General features: G+C 41.2%; 1 protein-coding gene across 1 annotated transcript; it reads left to right on the top strand.

The window, feature by feature from the left end:
- The first annotated feature begins 10480 nt into the window (after positions 1-10480).
- Positions 10481-17088, top strand: cdk7 (cyclin-dependent kinase 7). Its single transcript, XM_050051778.1, has 12 exons — positions 10481-10606; positions 10840-10899; positions 10989-11022; positions 11109-11176; positions 11327-11395; positions 12760-12870; positions 12953-13071; positions 14749-14848; positions 14948-15034; positions 15126-15275; positions 15841-15979; positions 16680-17088. The coding sequence occupies exons 1-12, from the start codon at positions 10541-10543 to the stop codon at positions 16706-16708; spliced, it is 1032 nt and encodes a 343-aa protein (XP_049907735.1). The 5' UTR covers positions 10481-10540; the 3' UTR covers positions 16709-17088.
- Positions 17089-19909: the final 2821 nt, after the last annotated feature.

The raw sequence follows: 19909 nt of genomic DNA, 5'->3' as shown, positions 1-19909 counted from the left end.
CAGTTTCAAAGTTGTAGTTAAAAATCTGCAATGCCATCAGTGGTTTGGGTGTTGTTGCCTTTCACTTCCCCTGCTGTGGCACATTGATTAGTTTCACAAACGTGTTATGTATGTATGTGTGTGTCTGCGCATCTGGGTTTATAAGTGTTTTCATAGCAATACCACAGCAACTCTTTATTGCCCATTTGCTCATTTTTCCACTTATGGGCATGGGGCCAGTATTGTATTACTGCATGTGTGTTTGTGTGTGCGTTTTACCTCCATCCTTATGAGGACCAGATATCTAGGCAATGATAGTGAGTTCTGAAAAAAAACTTTCAGAATGACAAGATCATTAATGTGGTTTTATGACTAAGTTCAGGAACAAAGACCATGCTTTGAACACATCCTATTTCCGCCCAAAATTACTTAAGTACACCTGATCTGTTCTCTTCCTCTTCAACTCAGTTGAACTCTTCAGCTCAGTTGAAGAGGAAGAGGAATCCCCTTTAGCCTTTTAACTCTTTCTTCTCTCTTCTGTCTGAATACAGGAACCACTGGGGGCTCTGTACGAATCTGAGTTTCCAAAGAAACAGCTCCCCCACTCAGTCTCTGGTTCCCTCCTGTGTTCCCCCCCTTCAACCGTCACACTTATCCATGACCCAGATTACATCCCTCATCCATTCACCCCTCACCTATCATGCCCCCATTCTTTCATCTCTCTACCTTCATCCTTTCATCTCCTCATCATCCACTGACCCGCATCTTTACATCCCTCGGCCCTCATTTATCCATTCTTCACCCTTTATCCCCTCATCCCTCGATCCTGATCCTTTAATCCTGCAACCCTCCTCTGTTCATCCCTCACCCCTCATCCTTTCATCATTCAACCCTCATCTAGTTAATCCCTTGACCCTCGATCCTCATCTATTCATCCCTCGCCCTTCATTCCCTTATCCTTTCAACCTTCATCCCCTCATCCTTTTATCCCCCAACCTTCATTCCTTGACCCTCATCCTTCCATCCCTCGACTGTAGTCCTTTTATTGCTCGATCCTCATCCGTCCATCTCTCTTCCTTCATTCTTCACCCCTTGACCCCGATCCCTTCATTTACCCCTTCATCCTTTCATCCCTTCAACCCTCATCTTTTCATCCTTTCATCCCTTCAACCCTCATCCCTTCACCCTCATCCCTTCACCCATGACCCACATCTCTTCGCCCCTCACCCTTCATCCCCCATCCCTCCACCATCATCCCCTCATTCCCTTACTGCTTTCCCTTTATCCCCTCATCCCTCAACCCTCATCCCTTCATCCATTGACCCTCATCCTTTGTTCCCTTGACCCTAATCCATCAATCCACCAATCCTTCACCATTCATCCCCTCATCCCTCAATCCTAATCCTTTTATCATTTACCCTCATCCCTTCATCCTTCAACCATCATCCTTTTATCCCTTGACCCTCGATCCTCATCTATTTATCCCTCACCCTTCCCCCTCCATCCCTTGACCCTGATCCATTCTTTCCCCCTTCATCCTTTCATACCTTCGACCTTTGACCCTAATCCTTTCATCCCTTCAACCCTCATCTTTTCATCCTTTCATCCATCCACCTTCATACCATCATCCTTCATCCTTGACCCTTATCCCTTCATCCTTGACCCTCATCCCTTCATCCCTCACCCTTCATCCCCTATCCCTCTACCATCATCTCCTCATCCCCTCATCCCTTCATCCACTGACCCTCATCCTTTTATCCTTTGACCTTCTTCCATCCATCCATCCATCCATCCATCCCTTATCCTTCATCCTCTCATTCCTTCAACCTTCAACCCTCATCCTTTCAGCCCTTGACCCTCATCCCTTTATCCCTCACCCTTCATCCCCTGTCTCTCTACCATTATCTCCTCATCCTTTTACCCTTACCCTTTATCCCCTCATCCCTCGATCCTCATCCCTTCATCCTTCCCTCCAGACCCTTGATCCATTGTATTCAACTATCAAATCTTTGTCAACTATTCTAAATCTTTGCCTTTGCCAGTGTTTCAGTGTGTGGCTGGCTTTTAATGCAAGTCTGGATCATTTCGGGGACTGAGTTTCAGTAAAGAACCAGAGTACTAAATCAGTTTGGTGTGAGCACATAGAAAATTAAAATTGAGCTCCCATTTGATGTTATAAGATCAGGCTCCATTTAAATTTTGGTTAATCTGGGGGCTGACTTGAGGGTTTTGGAGAATGTGACTCTCAGACAAATTTGAAGACCTCACAAATATAGAATAACAAACGTGTGTGTTCCCATTCATGTGTGTCTATTGATTTGGGATGTGTGCAAGAATACAAAGAGACCCCTGAGAGTGAGGGGTCAACAGCTGCTCCCCAACAACCAATCAATTGCAGTGTATCAGTAAACATTACACACAGACACACATGCACGCACACACACGGGCACATACAGACGGCACTCTGTTCTCGAAATCTGTTGCCATGGATACCAGATACAGGCAGCCAAGAGGGAGCAGTTTTCCAGCTTAAACTGTAAATATTGAATTATGATGGGGAGGAAAGAGACAGCAGTGCAGGGCAACGTTCCTGCCTGAATGATCTAAATATCTAGATAATCCTTTCATCTCTATTCACCGCTACAGGAAATCTGGCGCATCATTCATGTTCATCAAGTTCAACATAAAAAGATCAATCTGTCTCCCCGATCCAGCCATTTATCTAACTCTCTATTACAGACTGAGAGCTGCCCCCATTCCTTCATCTCTCCCTGCCTTTTTGTCTGGAAGATCTTCACTCCCTCAAGTGGGATGCAAAGTAAATGCTTTCCCCGTGCCTGATTTGCAACACATAAAAGTGAATCTCATTCAAACCACTTTACCAAACGCTGTAGCTTTTATGTGGCAACAGTTCCTCTGTGGTTTTATCGATGGGGAGAAAGGAGATTGAGATGAAGAAGCAAAGAAGGAGAATTAAAAAAAAAGGATTTAACAATTAATAAATGCTTTGGCAAATGTTTTAAGTGGGGCCACTGGAGAGAAGAGCCGAGAGAGGAAGCAAAGAGATACTCTGAAGGTGAATGTCAATAATTGGTTAACTGTCTTTATAAATAAAATAAGCAGTGGAGTCAGCAGAGCTTTAATAGTAATAACACACTGATATTCATAACAAAGCTACAGCAATTGACTGCGCCGGGAAAGAGAGCGGTGAGAGTCAACGTGCTAACCTTGAGCTGACATTGCAAGCAGGAGAGACTCACGTTCAATCAATGAAGGGCTTTTCTCAGGGAGTCCACTAATCTCGCAGGGCAGCGGAGGGTTCATCAGAGCTGAGAGACCCCTGGGACTGACAGAGGTAATGGGGTTAGCTGAGCGAGAGGGAGAGGGAGAGGGAGTGTGTATGTCAGTGTGTGCAGGAGAAAAGGCTCTGAGTAAGACAGTGGAAGCATGCAACGAACAAGCAATTGCGTGTGATAAAGTGCACTTGTGTGTTTCAGATACAGATGTGTGAAACAAGAGTGCATTTGTGTGTATGTGTGTGTGAGGGAGCAAGGGCCATGCTGATAGAGTGAGAAGTTAATGGGACGTGTGACAAGGTTGATTACTGAGGCCTCAGTGATCTGGCTGGGTTAATGAAGTAAACGACTTCTTGGATAACACACCAGCGGGGCTATCTGCAGCTCCTGATACACTCTGATAAACCAGAATGGCCTCCTCTTCTCCCTCATTTACCTTCCAAAGACGACACGAACACCCTGCTGCCCTTGGTTGCATAAGGCACATTCAGTGGCATCACAGGTTTGAATCCAACCAGGGATACTTCACACGCACACCCTACATGCAATCTTCAAATATATTTCTCCACTGTTGACTATCTAATAAGACAAAAGAAGTGATGTATAGGCATGTGCAGATAGAGAGAAACTGGGGCCCAGGGCACCTCTCCTTCCCACAAGCGTCGTTATGCATATTTTTGTGGTTTCATGTCTCTTTGTGATCATTTAGTGTCATCTTATGGTTATTTTTGTGTCTGTTTGAGGTAATTTTGTATCTCTTTGAGGCATTTTGTGCCTTTTTTTGGTGGTTTTCTGTCATTTTGTGGTCATTTTGATTATCCATGTGATTGATTTGTATCTCTTTGAGGCAATTTGTGTCTTTTTTGGTCATTTTGTGTCCCCTTGTGATTATTTTTGTGTCTATTTGTCGTCGTTTTGTGTCTCTTTGCGGTAATTATGTGTGTTATTGAGATATCTTTGTGTGTTATTGAGGTAATTTTGTGTCTTTTTTTTGGTACTTTTGTGGCATTTTGTGGTCATTTTGATTCTCCTTGTGGTTTATTTCTGTCTCTTTGAGGCAATTTGTGTCTTTTTCTGGTCATTTTGTGTCTCACTGAAATCGTTTTACATCCCTTGGAGGAATTTCTTATTTAGGTAGCTTTCTCTCTTCTTGAGGATTATTGTTGTTGTTGTTCTTTTTTGGTAATTTTGTGTCTCCTTGTATTCATTTTCCGTCCCTTAGAGGAAATTTTGTCATTTTGTGTCTTTTAATCATCATTTTGCGTCTCTTTGAGACAATTTTGAATCTTATTAAGGTAATCTGGCATCTCTTTGATGTAATTTAGAGTTTGTTTTGGTCATTATGTGTCACTTGGTAGTTGATTTGTGTGTCTTTGTGGTTGTGTTGCCTGTTTTTGTTTTGTTTCTCTTCGTAGTTCGTCTTTGTGGTCATTTTGAGTCTCCTCCTGATCAGTATGTGCTCATTTGAGTGACATTTTGAAGGTGAAGGCCTAGGGGCCCCCCTTACACTTGGGGCCCCTGGCCCTCTGCCCAGTAGGCCTGCTCAGTAATCCAACTATGCATATAGGCTACATACAGAAATTCATTAAAACAGAACTCCTCAGCACACAGTGTACAGTCTCTCAGAAGGACTAAAGTGGCCACCTGCCGTTTGCACAAGCAGTCATACTTGCAAATACAAGGCTACACACACACACACACACACACACACATACACACAAACAAAGGGAGAGAAAGAGTTATTGGAAGACTTTGTTCTCCATTTGGGGCTGAGATAGAGATGCTTCTAATGAGAGCGATAACGACGTCTGAGCGGAGATGCAGACCAGAACAAAACAACAACGCAGATGGGAGCTAAGACAACAACAAAGACAGCCCTAAATGCACTTGACTGTGGACTCCCTGCTGGCTCTGTCTATGTGAAGAGATGACACTGCGCCCATCCCCCTGCTACTTATAGGGACATTATCATAATGTTGTCTCTGTATGAGCCGAGCTATCAAGTGGGCTCATCTTGAAGTCCTCCACAAGCCCCGGTGTATGCTGATGCCTCAGATGCTGGAGGAAGACAATGGTGAACGAAAGAAAAAAAAATCTGCCCTAATATTTATTCAAACTGACAGTTCTGGCATCTAACAATGCAGCCCAGGACTGACAGCACCAATTTGATGAATCTCTGCGTTGGTTGTAAACAAACGGCAGCAAGGAAGATAATGATTGTCCTTCTGTTTGTCCTTCTGCTTTCTTATTGTCTTGTCACTACAGACATCTGCAAAGAATAAACGTGAAATGGGCAAAGTGAATCATGTTGTGGACTGTGAGTGGTTGGAGTAAGTCACTGTCAGAAGTTAGATACATTTGGGTTCAAATCCTGGCTTATATGCTATAATAAGGAAGGAAAAACAAGCAACAGATTTTAAGAGTGGAAGCATCTATTAGGCAAATGAATCATGAATAATGAATAATCAGTTCTCAGAAAAAGATATTGTTTGTCACGGCTTGTGTGAACCTTCACACCTCAAACATCCACCCTACAACATCCTGTTGTGTTATAACTGTGCATGTGGTCAGATACAGCTGCATTCGAGTGTGTGTGTGTGTGTGTGTGTGTGTGTGTGTGGCCTATGTGGGTAAGTCAGAAACAGAAACAAAGAGGAAAACTCCCTAGATGACAGAATGCTGCCACTTCCCCTGAGACTCTGTGAGTAAAACAAAGACAGAGCCGTACAGCAGATGTATGATATGACACTGGTTGTGATAGCGCTGAATCATTCTTCTCCCACACATTGTTCAGTCAATGTATCAAAGTACCTTTTAAATCTTATCTTTCCGATGTATTGACCTGATAGAGGGTGTGTAATACTAGAATGTCAAGTGGAGCAATGAATGACTTGAATGTCAAATGGAGCAAAATGATCAACTAAAACAGAAAGAGGAAGTCTAATGTTCAGAAGCCAAAATTCTGTTTTATCTTTTTGATTTGTATGAGGCGAGCTCACAGTCAGGGGTGCACTGTCAGCAGAGGCAAACCAGAGGCACTGATAAATGCTAACTTCCTTAAACCTCCCATAAGGCACTATACAGTGCACCGTCGCTGCCCCAAAAACCCCCTAAGTGGGGCCCCTTCTTGCTACCTTATGAGAGCCTGTGGTTCAAATACTCAGATGTGTCTGGCCTGGTGTCTTTATTATTTTTTAACAAATTGTTATGACATTTGATCGAGCAGAATTAACCAATTGATGGACTTTTTTGTTGCTTTGTTGCCTTTATTAGAAATGATAGATGGACAGGAGTGAGACAGGAAGGGATAATGTGCAGCAAATGGCTCCAGATCAGACGCAAACCTTGGTCGTGACTAAGGACTCAGTCTAAGTGGGGTGCACGCTCTACCAGGTGAGCTGTCTGTGCCCCAAGATTTACACTTTTAAGATATTGTCAGTGTTGTGTCGTTCGCAAACGATTCGTTCAAATGAACAAATCTTTTGGAAGGACAAACTGAACTGAATCACCTCCTGAAACGATCTGCTCATTTCTCAGTTCAGTTGAGCTCTCAGTCATTTGCGAGTGAACGTGCAGGAATTCAAGCCTGAGACTGTCTCAGATCCTTTCACGGTGCACGTTCAGTGATTCGTTCACTGAACATACTACACATTGAACGCCCACACCTCTCCCTCCCCTTCGTGTATGACAGTCTCAAAGTAGGACGTAGTACCAAATATTTTATGTAATAATTAGGTGTGGTGAAATTATTTGTGCCATACATCAGTGATTCTCAAACTTTTTTCAATATTGTACCATTGTACAACAATTTTGGTAGAAATGCACGGTGAACAAATGCCATTGTTGGGGCAGTTTACGGTTGCATTGAAAATAGGAATATTGAAAATAAAATGTGGTTTATCCAACTTATATTTACATGTTTTTATTGAATCTTATCTTATCTTATTATAGTATAATTATTTTAGGAGTTATGCATGACAGATATTTATGCAATACTCCAAAGTACCCCCATTTGAGAAACACTGCTATACATAATAGATTAGGACAATAAACTGTATAAAATGTAACTACCATGATGTCACCCATTGGTTTGTTGACTGGTGTTCTGAAGCCTTGAGTGTGGCATTTTGACCGTCACCATCTTGATTTTTTTGTAGCCAGAATTGACCATATTTGGATGTAAGGTTGGCACTGCGGAGGCACGAGGGACACAGACAGTCTGTCACTCAAGTGGCCCGCCCTTAAACATGTGTACCTTTAAGCCTCAGTAAAATGTAAACAGGTTTTTTTGGTTCAGGCTGTAAACATGTTTACTTCTGCTGTAAAGTTCAGCATTTTTTCTTTTCTTTTTTTTTTTGGTGTGGACTGACTCTGTTTTTGGAGCCAGCCTCAAGTTGGTCATTAGGGGAGCTGCAGTTTTTGGCACTCCTGCATTAACATACTGCTTGATCAGAACTTCAGCTTTCAGTTTGTGAACTGTGTCTTTATCCAACTAAATTCTCTGTTCTCAGTTCACTTAGTCAGCAAGATGATCTGACCATTCAGGCGTGTGTCAGTTCAGTCAGTGGGACTCCACACAGTCGGAGCTCCGGTCAAGCACTGAACAATTTGGTGAACAAATCTTTCACTTGTGTTTTTAATGAACAGATCTAATGATTCAGTGCACTGTAAATAACTGCTTTGCCCATCACTACAGATTTTTAGATTTTGTTTTCTGCATTTTTATGTGATATGCACTGGCTTATAGGAGCTGGTGGCTTCAACAAACGTGATTGCCAGTTGTTTAAGAGAACATGTGTTAAGCAGGGTGAAGCAATGAGGAAATTAACTGTTAAAGAAAAAAAAAACATCTTCACAGACCTCCTGAATGGCCTCCTCTTCACTCTTTTAAAGACAACTGGCCAGATTGTTGTAGCTTTACAATCAGTGTACATTGTTGAATGAAGTGGCCACATACCACACGTTCACACAGATGCACAGAAAGAAGACACCTGGGCTGCATTTGTTGTTTACTGTACGTCGTGTGAACACTGTCCCGTCTGAAGCTGCTTCCCAGCAGCAGGATGTGGTGGTGCGACACGTCCTTGCTCAACAACACCCACTTCCTATGAGTTTGATAAACAGCCCTGCGGTTTCACTCTCCTCCTGCCCGTCAAACAAAGGTACGCACACACACACACACACACCAGCTCAACAGCATCCCCATCTGCTAATGTGACATATAACCAGAGTGAGTTATTGTGCGTAATGTTACCCATGCTATCATGAGATTTACTGTGACAAACTGTATAAACGCCACCAGAATCACTTATGCCTCCATAACTCAGCTGCCGCTCTCCTCGTCCACGGCCTCAGAGAGAAACTGAGGGGAATGAGCACAAGAATGCCCTCAAATCATATCAGAATTAGAGGAGGACATCAATATGTCACATTTGTTTTAGAGCGAGTGATGTAAGTGGGTCTGAGTTATGTCCACCACTGGACAGTTATGTTCCACATTAAGGCCGCCTATGCAAAGGTTGATGATACAATGCAATAAAGACATAAACTGCCGCTTGAGTCTCCTCCTCTCCTCTCCTCTCCTCTCCTCTCCTCTCCTCTCCTCTCCTCTCCTCTCTGCACGGTTGCATGGGCACATACGGTCCTGTCAGTCACATCTGTGAGCTGTCAGGATATGAATGTGCATGCATCTGAGGGGAGAATGAGGGGTGTATTAGGCCTGCTGATCCTTCACACTCCTCTTGTCAAACTTAACATGAAAATGAAAGTCAGTCAGAGAGAGAGAAAGTATGCACGGATGTGTGTGAGTGCGTGCACGTGTGTGCATGTGCATGAGGCAGGGAGGGTCAAAGGAGAGGAGCCATGCCTAATCCTGTGGGATGTGAGGGTATCTACTGTGTATGGAGATGGGATGTAGAGATGTGTTCAGCGGTGCATGGATCACAAAACCTTCCTAACTGACAGAAGAGACTCCCGAGAGACTGATGTCAAACTGCTAACTGTTAAAAAAAAAAAAAAAATGAGGGAAAGAAAGAAAAAGAAAAAAGGCTAACTGTCTGGGACATAACACTGCTGCATATTGCATCATAACTGTGAAATGTTTCAGGAATTTGACAACAGATAAGTTGAGATTTGGTTTTCTGTCACTGATTAAGAAATCATATGAAGAGCAGCATGAAAAAACATACTGTATTATTGTCACAGTATTTTTACTAATATTTTCATCAGTAGTTGTAGTGTTACTCTTAGAAAGAAACCCTATAAAATATTCATTTTAAATAATATAGAAATATATATATACTGTCAAACAAAAGGTAGTATAAAAACAAAGGCACAAGGTAATTCTCTTTAAACCTAAAATATTGTTTTTAAAAAGCCTATATCACAATACAGCACAAGCACAGCTAAACCTGCTGCATAAGTTTACATATTTGTTAGTGATTTGGTAACAGATCACATTTGAGCTCAAATTTGTAGTTCTTTCATTGTTTAAAAAATCCTACTAATTGTAATATGCCAAATATTTTTATGATGATGATTCTTGTGATTTTTGTACAGCAAATACTTTTACTTACAGTGTTTTTAGAGTAAATACTGTAAAACAAAGGGTAGTATTAAAAACAAAGGTAGAGGTAATTCTCTTTGAACCTAAAAAAACAATAGCCTAAATCACAATACAGAAGTCGGGGTCTTGTTGTTTTCAGCTGAACCTGCTGCATAAGTTTACATATTTGTTAGTGATTTGATAACAGATAACATTTGAGGTAAAATTTGTAGTTCTTTCATTGTTTTTTTGTTTTTTTAAATCTTACCAATTATTTATTAATGTTTTATGATCATGATTCTTGTGGTTTTTGCGCTAATAGTAGTAGAAATAGTAGTGCTAGCAGTAGTAGGAGTTGTGGTTGTAATTATAGTAGTATTAGAAGTAGTAGCCTAATCCCATGTTGCTGTCATGAAGTAGTCAATAAGATAAACTGACAGTACATACAATTATGCAGCAAATCTATTAAATCTATAAAAACAAAATAGCTGTACAATTCTCTGTAAACCTAAAAATTAAATTAAATAAATCATACTGACTTGCTTTTACAGTAAATAGCAAAACCTGCTTTCAAAGTGATGAAGTGTTGTCAGTGTTGGACAAGTCAAACCGGTAGGTGGCGGTGTTGTTCAATATAAAACCTCCTTTAACCCGGAAACAGAAGCAGCGGACCTTTAACAAAACCGGAAGTGTCTCCTGATGAAGCTGACAGTTAGCTATCATGGCGCTTGATGTTAAAGCCAGAAACAAACGATACGAGAAGCTGGATTTCCTCGGAGAGGGTCAGGTAGGTAGACACAAACATCAGTTATTTCGTTCTTTATTTCCGTCTGCGGTTTTTTTTTTTTTGCCTAGCTGTGTAGTCAGCATGATAGCAAGCTAACAAGCGTTAGCTGGTTGTTAATGTCAACAAAGCCTTGCTGCTCCATGCTGTTGAGCTCACAGCAGCAGATACAGTGGGGAAAAGGACACTTGGACTCTGTGTTTGTGTACTTAATGCTCTCTGTTCCTCTCCCCCAGTTCGCCACAGTGTACAAAGCAAGGGACAAAACGACTGACACCATAGTTGCCATTAAAAAGGTACAAAAAGTAGCTTAAGTTTGGACATTTGTTAGCATTGTATGCTAAGCTGATGTTTAACACCAAGCTGTTGTCTTTTTTTCTGACAGATTAAGGTTGGCCACAGAACTGAAGCTAAAGATGGTAAATACTTTCATATTAAGTTTTTACCACACAGTGGAGTCAGTTTACTTGCACCTGCTAACAGCTACCATTTTGTATATTAATAGGTATCAACAGGACAGCTCTCAGAGAGATCAAACTGCTGCAGGAGCTGCACCATCCAAACATCATTGGGGTGGGTAAACATTATGTTTATATGTTTATATCTTTGTATTCATATGTTACTGATATTACTTGTCAGGGGGGAAAGTAATAGCTTTTCATTAATGTAAATGTTCTCCTTATTTAAACTGAGCATTAACATTTCACTTGCTGGGTGTCGTAGCTGCTGGATGCCTTCGGACACAAATCTAACATCAGCCTGGTGTTTGATTTCATGGAAACAGATCTGGAGGTGAGATAATTTTGGAAAAATCTTTTTCTGTCTGTCTGTGTCTCTGTGATGGAGAAAATAACACGATACATTAGCCCATCTAATTTTGATTTAACCAAATTATAAGAGTTTGTGGTTAGTTGAAATATTACTTTCTCTGGACCGGAATTTAATGTATTGTTCCTTAAAACCATTAATGTCTCAAACAGCTTAAAAAGTATTTTCTGAATGTGTCATAAATAACTTTAACTTAACCACAAAGTAGTTTTCTCTGGAAAAATATTTGTACAATTTGTCGTTTTGTACCAGTACCACAAACTGCAGCCTCAACGGTTGACTCTGCACTTCTTGGTTGGTTCACATCTTATTTTGCAGATGTGTATGATCATTACACACTGTCTCTGTATTGAGATTCACATCACTCATTCGTGGTCGTAAAAGAATATTTTGGGTTTCATTAGTGGGCTGCCAAATGGAAATTTCAGTCTTTATTACTTCCCCTTTAATAGACATCATGGAGAGAGCATTTAAAAGCTGGGCTTCATTAGTGATTTCTTTTCCCCAAAAACATCTACTGTGGATGTGTAGCAACTGTGGTAGTAATGTGTCTGCTGCTTTGTGCAGACCACAGAATGTGTGAATAGATTTTTCTTAAAGTGATTGAGAGGTGTAAGGTTAGACGACACACAGAGTAGCGCAAGATGACGAAGATAGCAGCGTGAGTGCTCCCATCTAACCATTAAGTGGTTCTGTGAGGTCACTGAGGCTTTTACGTCTTTCCTCCTCTGGTTTGCTTTAGCATACGAGGCTCCAGATGGGTGCCCACCACCAATACATCAGACACTAATACGACGATGCAAAACGAGATAAATACGCTTTAAAAAATCAATAACACTCCGCTCTTGGCTCTCGCAATGAATTGATGCCATTAGTGGCTCAGAGGCAGCAGACAGACAGACAGAGCAGACATGAGGATGAAATATGACGCTCATCTTATTACCGGTGCTGAAAGACTATTTTTAGGGCACGTGGTTAGATTTGGCAGGATAAGCTTATTAACCACAGATGTGCAATGCTTTTATTCATGCCAATAAAATGACGTAGCGGGATACTGAAGTCAGTGTTTTTGGAGCTGGGGGAGCAACGGAGATTCTGGGTGAGAGGTTGAATCTGTATTGTGCTGTTTAGCTTGGCCGCAGCTCTGTCTCCCTCTTTAGTCATATGTCCCAGTTGTCTGTAGTCTTTATCTGCTCTGATAAGTGTAATTTGATTTTGAATGTGCAGCCCACAGACATGTCAAAACATTAAGTAATGGCTGAAGATTATTAGTTGTCAGATATCCGGCTTTACTGAAGCCTCTTTGTCTTTGTGGTGTTTTTTTTAAGGTGATCATCAAAGACACCAGTCTAGTCCTGACTCCAGCCAACATCAAAGCCTACATCCTCATGACTCTACAGGGATTAGAGTATATGCACCACCACTGGGTCCTGCACAGGGTAAGAGCACTTACACTCTATACACACACAGATATTCACACACATAGTCAGTAATGTACATTTTGCTGTTTTGTATGTCCAGGATCTGAAGCCCAATAACCTGCTGTTAGACGGCAACGGAGTATTGAAGTTGGCTGATTTTGGTCTGGCCAAAGCATTTGGCAGCCCCAACAGAGTCTACACACATCAAGTTGTTACCAGGTGTGTATGTTTTGTCTATTTTATTGTACTAATAATACAGAAGTTAGACGTATCTGTACATTATCCTGTGTTTATGCTGTACACTGATTGGAAATCTCTACAGCAGCTTATCGAAATCAATTTCGTTAAATAAACCCTTGTGCTTAATTTTATTAAGTTGAAGGTCTGTCATAGGGAGATACACTTGTGACTGGTTAAGAAAGTTGTAACACCCGTGGAAATCTCATTTTCTCTTGGTTCCCAAGAATCCTTAAAAAGTCTTCAAAGGCATTGAATTCACTTCTTTTTCTGAAAGAAAATCTCAAAAGAGTCAGTAACATCTCTTTTTTTTATGCCACCACACCCGTAGTAGCCATAGCCGGGGGCAGTTTGTTTTCAGGTTTTCTGTCTGTCCATCCATTCCTATGTCCCATTCTTGTGAACATGATATCTCAAGAATGCCTTTGGGGAATTCCTGCAAAGTTGACGCAAACGTCCCCGTGCACTCAACAATAAACTGATTCGATTTTCCTGGTCAAAGATCAAGGTCACTGTGACCTCACATCTGTCTCATCATTCTCATGACTGCAAAGTCTCCAGAACAATTTGAGGGAATTTCTTCAAATTTGACACAAACGTCTGCCTGGACTAAAGAATAAACTGATTAGAATTTAGCGGTCAAAGGTCAAAGGTCCTCACAAAACATGTTTTTGGCCATAACTCAAGAATTCATACGTTAATTATGACAAAACATCACACAATTGTCTAATAGGATAAAATGACAAAGTCATGACATCAGATATCCAAAAGGTCAAAAGTCGACTTCACTGTGACATCATAATTTTCTGCATAAAACACTTTTCTGGCCATTATTCAACATCGTATCTCAGGAACAGAAGGGAAGACATTTGGTCAGATACTGAATTGGTGACGGTATTCTCGAAATTGTGGTGATTATATAGGTCTTCCAGGCTGCTGGGGAAGAAGATGTGTGTGAAGCTTCCATGTTTTTTTTCACAGACATGGATGGCATACGACTGTGGCGCAATAATTCTTTTTTTTTTTTTTGTCTTTTTTTTTTTTTAACAAATACCCAATTTCCTTTTGTGTTAATATTAACCAAAAATGCATGTTTTATGTTACAATAAATATTTAGGGAAATTGTCCCTAATGCTATGTAATTGATTGTTCATATGTTCTTTGTTCTTTAGTTTCAATAATTGTAAAATTGGTCTTTAATTTCGTTTTGAAGGGCATTTAAAAAAGTCTCACAACGTCTTACACCTAACTTGCCTTAAGATGTAGGAACCCTGTGAAGAATCTGTGAAAGAAGTTTCCCAGGTGTGGATGTGGATGTTTCATTCTAGTTTAATAGAATTAAACTTTTTACAGCGCATCACAGTTTTCTTTTGAAAAATGATGCCTTGATGTAGAAACTACTACTACTGTATTAATACAAGATAATGAAAGTGTATTCATCTGTTTATTGTAATTATGGATCATTACAAATATGCTATGTTTTTGATACATCAAGATGTATTGACAATCATTTCATGATCGTATCATAGTACTCAGAATCCGAAACAGATCATGAGGTGCCTAGAGGTTCCCACCCCTACAAGAGTAGTGCACTGTATGCCTGTTTAAGAGTTTAAAAACCTAACTCTCTGTGTCTCTGTTCATTGATGTTTTTCCTAGGTGGTACCGCTCCCCTGAGCTCCTGTTTGGTGCCAGGATGTACGGTGTGGGTGTTGACATGTGGGCAGTGGGCTGCATCTTGGCAGAGTTACTCCTTCGGGTATACAAACCACACTTCAAAGAGATATTCATACATTAAGGGAGGATGCTTTTATTTTTGTATCCATGCTAATGTCTCTGTACGTGTCCTTTTCTGTAGATACCATTCCTTGCTGGAGACTCAGATCTTGACCAGCTGACTAAGATCTTTGAGGCTCTGGGGACGCCCACAGAAGAAACGTGGCCTGTTGGTATCTGTTTCTTACCACTGATGGAAGTTTTTACTTTGCCCACCTGTGAAGATCCTCATGTGATGTGTTTGTCATGTATGTCTGTAGGGGATGACCAGTCTACCAGACTATGTGTCCTTCAAAATATTCCCCGGCACGCCTCTGGAAAATATATTTAGTGCGGCAGGAGACGACTTACTAGAGCTGCTACAGGGCTTCTTCACCTTTAACCCCTCAACGAGGCTCACAGCTACACAGGTAATACACCACTAAAGCCACCACAGTAGCTATTCTCACTTTCACAGTATCGGAGTGATGTACCGTTATTAATGTGTGCAGTACCTGTGCTTGTGCCACGTTGTCTCTCCTGCATCCAAAAATATTGCCAGATGGCTAATGTGCTTTTTTTTTTGTTAGGTGCTGCTAGCTTCTCTCTGGCATTCGCATTGTTGTCGGCACTTACCTTGTCACACTTAAAACCATGCAGAGTAGTATAGCAGCACTAGTCTCTTGCAGATTCTGACCAGTCAGATGATGCCTAACAGCGAGGGCTCTGTCTGATTGGCCAGAGAGTTAACAGCATGGTGCGAATCAGACAAATGTGCCCACAGATGAAATGTAATTTTGCACATTGTTACTATATTCAAAGTGCAATATCACAGTCTTTTGCAGTGTGATTACTGGGCAAGTTGACATCACTGATATATTCTGCAGCCCAAATGTACATACATGGTTGCAGTGGACTTGCCGACATTTCTACCAAAGGACCAATTGTCCATTTGCAGTTGAGGATATGTCTGTGATGTTGTCTGTTGTTCTTCAGGCTCTGAAGACAAAGTACTTCAGCAATCGACCTGGTCCCACTCTTGGACCCCAACTCCCCCGACCAAACTGCACAGCTGAGGCTCTGAGGGAGAAGGAAACAGTCGGGCTCAAGAGGAAAATCGAAGGCTTGGAGACAAGTAATCAGCACATATTAGCTCATAGCTACTAAATGGTCCCTCTAATCCACCAAATGCCAACTTGACCTTGATATACCTAAAGTCAAATAAAGCTGGTCAATATAATTATGGTTAAGATGTTTAAATAGTGGTTTCGACAGTGTCTGCTACAAAATGTTTGAGGCCGATTTAGAAGGCAGCTGGAAATTTTAGAACATCCCACTCAGACCAAACTTACATATAGCATGTTGTGAATTTTAGCCGAGTGAACCGATCCTGTGTTCTCATGGTTAGGCACACTGTGATCGTAAATCTAGAATACCACTCGATTGAACCTAGTAATTCAGAGGGTGTTGGCTGCACATCTAACTGCAGTTAGAAAGTCAGAATATAGCCAAGTAGAACACAAACACACACGTGGAGTTTAGCGGATTGTGGCAGGGTATGTTTTACTGAAGGAGGACCTCAGTGTTACTGGGAGGTTCAAAGCTTTTCCAGCTCCTCCTGTGGTTTGGAAAATATCTGGGTTGACTATACGCTTTGCTCTATGCTACAGTATATTACAGAGGGAACTTCCAACTACTTAAAGCACACGGAAACTCATTACAGCAGATCACTCATTACAGGCTTGTTTTACTTGCACATGTAGTGTAGATACAGTATGTTACTGCTTTTTTATAATGTTTGTAACAACAGTCTTTTCATTTTTTCATATTTCCAGCTGTGATGAAGAAGAAGCTTATTTTCTGACCAGACTGGACCTGGTTCATCAGATGACCAATCATCTTCACACCATTACGTGGCTCAGCCTGCCCGCATTGCTCAGGATCGTCCACTAGAATGAAAAAAAAAAAAAAAGTCCAAATCCAGTGGAGGGGAAAAAGGCTCAGATGTGACTTCACTTTAGGAAATGTTAGAGGTTGTAGCTGTTACATCAGCTGAGAATTGTGCCTGAAGTTAGCTCTTAGTATCCAAGGTGCTGCTGTGTGTAGCACCCAATGAGTGATGCACAACAGAGGTCAATAGCGTTTGCTCTGATCTTTCTTCATTGTAACAATGATGCCTAAGCTCTGGGAGCCTCTTGTAATATGTATATTTATGTGACTGAAAATAAGAACAACCAAACAAGCAAGCCTGATTTATTTCATGTATATGTATTTAAATGTGTATGTGATTTCCTACTGTCATTATAATTAAAGGGACAGTCCAACACACAATCAAAAACACATGTTTTTCCTCTTATATGTAGTGCTCTTTATTAGTGTAGATTTTTTGGGGGGTGAGTTACCAAGTGTTGGAAATATCAGCTGTAGAGATGTCTGCTTTCTCTTGAATATAATGGAACTAGATGGCACTCAGCTTGTGGCAAAGTGCCAAAAAATACATTGGAAAAACAGTGTTTCTTTCTAGAAATCATGATCCGGTTACTTAAGATAATCCACAGACCTTGTTACGAGCAGTTTCATGTAGGAACTATTTTCTGTCTACCAAACTAAACCCATCAACTTTATCACCACGCAGAAGGAAGTGTGCATCTACCCATAGACGACAGGTATAAACTAATGTAGTAACATTGGCTACCTCAATGGTGCTAGGTGAGCTAGCAGTTGATGCTTTTGTCCGGGCAGTGATGACGGTGGGTGTAAAAGAAGAAGATATACTTGGGCAGGCGCGAACTGACACCTCTCAAGCTACCAGTACACACTCCATATTTGGTCTGGACGGGGACTTGAACCAGCAACTGGTTACCAACCCAACTCCCCATGGACTGAGCTACTGCCGCTCGGGCGTAGTTCGGTAGAAAGAAAATAGTTCCTACATGAAACTGCTCACAACAAAATCTGTGGATTATCTTGAGTAACTGGGTTACTACTGTTTCTGGGAAGAGACATTGCTGTTGAGTTTTTCAATTTTTTTATTGATTGATTTTTATTTTTTGGTTCTTTGAGCAACACAAGCTGAGTGCCATCTAGTTCCATTATATTCAAGAGAAGGCAGACATCTCTACAGCTGATATCTCCAACACTCTGCAACTCACACCAAAACAATCTAGACTGATGAATAGCTCTACAAGTAAAAGGAAAAATATCTATTTTTTATTTTGGGGTGAACTGTCCCTTTAACCTGCCTACCTTAACTCACAGTGAAACTACTTTACTTATGATTTATTAACAAATATTTGTCCTCAGTGGTGGTGAAGCATTATTGTGAGAATGTCTCCTCTAGTGTACAAGTTCACACAGAAACAACTGTACAGTCCACAGTATACAGACTGATATCACATTAGAAGTGTTCACACAGTGTTCTTTTTCACCTGTTGAATATGTGCAGACAGAAATGTACTGGTGCTTTATTTGCTTAGCATGTGAGTCTGAGTCAGAGGGAAAGGTGTGTATTCAACTGTGTGTGTTTATGTGGCATGAGCCCAGTGTTCAGGGCAGACAGGGTGACGCTACGCTTGACAGTGTCATGCAACAATGTGCCACTAGACATAAAGTCCCCCCCTCTGTCCCTTCTCTCCAACAGTACTATGATCTAATGCAGTCTGACATGTCAGAGGCCTGATGCTCTGGCAGGCAATCTGCTGCCCTTTTGGTTGTCTGTCAAACCGCATCAGATTGGAGAAGAAGACAATGGAAGAGGAAGAGATGAGAGTCACAGATGAAAAAAATCAGACTTTATATTTAATCAGATCCATTTCTTTATTTGTAACAACAGCCAGAGCAGATGTGTGTTTTCTGTGTAAAGTTAACACGCCATCTGTGTCAGTTGTAGTCAGCTGTGCCACGTTTTATCGTCTACTTGTCTAGTGTAACCATTTTGGGATCTAAACAGAGACGGTCATGGATTTAAGGTCACGATCCCAAAGTTCAGAAAGGCACCCTGTGTGATTTGTGCGTATTTATAAGTGTCCACAATACTGCACTGAGAAAGGACACAATGACTTTGTGTGGCAGCAGTGGTGAGTGACTACAGTGTGCGTATGTGTTGGGTGAGCTGGTCAGATGACAGGTTTGGCAAATAGCAGCACAGTCCTAGAGAGCTACAGTAGCAGCCTTATCAGCTCCGGCTCACACAAAGGCCATTTCACTGGCCAGGAAAGCCACTGTTGGAGCCAGCTCACTGTTGCCCACATGCTGTTACAGAACATGAGCGCAGGGTTTGTGGGAGAAAGTCATGCTTGCTCATATACCAGAATCAGTAAGATAAGCATGTGGGATGATCTGCAGAGCAGTGATTAAGACCTTGGCATAAATAATACAGTGCAGAGCCTTATGTAAAGCAGAATTTAACTGAGTCAAAGATTTCCAGGCAGGTCCTGATCACGCTGAAGAGAGAAAAGACTTCATGTGATTTGGGTGAGATTGAGGATGAAGGTCATTTAATTTTATTGCTCATTGTGTTAAATTTAAGCATTACACTTTGAAATACTGGAAAGTAATAAAAAACTTGAGCTGTGTTTTAGGAGGGGAGTCTTTTGTGGCAGATTTCATTGAAGAAAGAAGACAAACTTTCCAGTGAAATATAAGAAGTTAGGTTCATGTCTAACAAATGTTAAACCACAGCAGTATTTTTTGGTGTTTTCCATGTGGGCTAGGCACTTGTATGTGCATGACACACAAACACAACATGTTGCCAAACAGAACACAGACTCATATTCCTCATTAAGTCATAAAGCCTGTTCATTTTTACTCAAGAGTGGATTATGAGACAATGGGCCCCTGGGCACAGATATGCAAGAGGTCCCACCACCTCTCCTCCATACTACAGGGGCAAGACACAGACTCTGTGGTGGTTTTGCTTATTTTTTGTTGTTTGAGTCTCTTTGAAATAATTTTATGTCCTTTTTTTGGTAATTTTGTGTGTCTGAGAAAAAATTGTCTCTCACTGAGGTAGATTTGCTTCTCCCTGATGTCATTTTTATTTCTCTTTGAGGTACATTTGTGTCTC

The sequence above is a fragment of the Epinephelus moara genome, chromosome 8, assembly GCF_006386435.1.
Source record: "Epinephelus moara isolate mb chromosome 8, YSFRI_EMoa_1.0, whole genome shotgun sequence".
NCBI classification, from domain to species: domain Eukaryota; kingdom Metazoa; phylum Chordata; class Actinopteri; order Perciformes; family Serranidae; genus Epinephelus; species Epinephelus moara.
Note: the sequence above shows the minus strand (reverse complement) of the source record. Positions and strands in the feature narration are given on the sequence as shown.

Bases quoted from the DNA above. Each gene is read 5' to 3' on its own strand.
- cdk7 (XM_050051778.1), top strand. From the start codon at position 10,541: ATGGCGCTTGATGTTAAAGCCAGAAACAAACGATACGAGAAGCTGGAT. The intron at 13,072-14,748 runs GTGTGTATGTTT...TGTTTTTCCTAG, and splicing joins ACACATCAAGTTGTTACCAG to GTGGTACCGCTCCCCTGAGC. The intron at 14,849-14,947 runs GTATACAAACCA...CCTTTTCTGTAG, and splicing joins TGGCAGAGTTACTCCTTCGG to ATACCATTCCTTGCTGGAGA.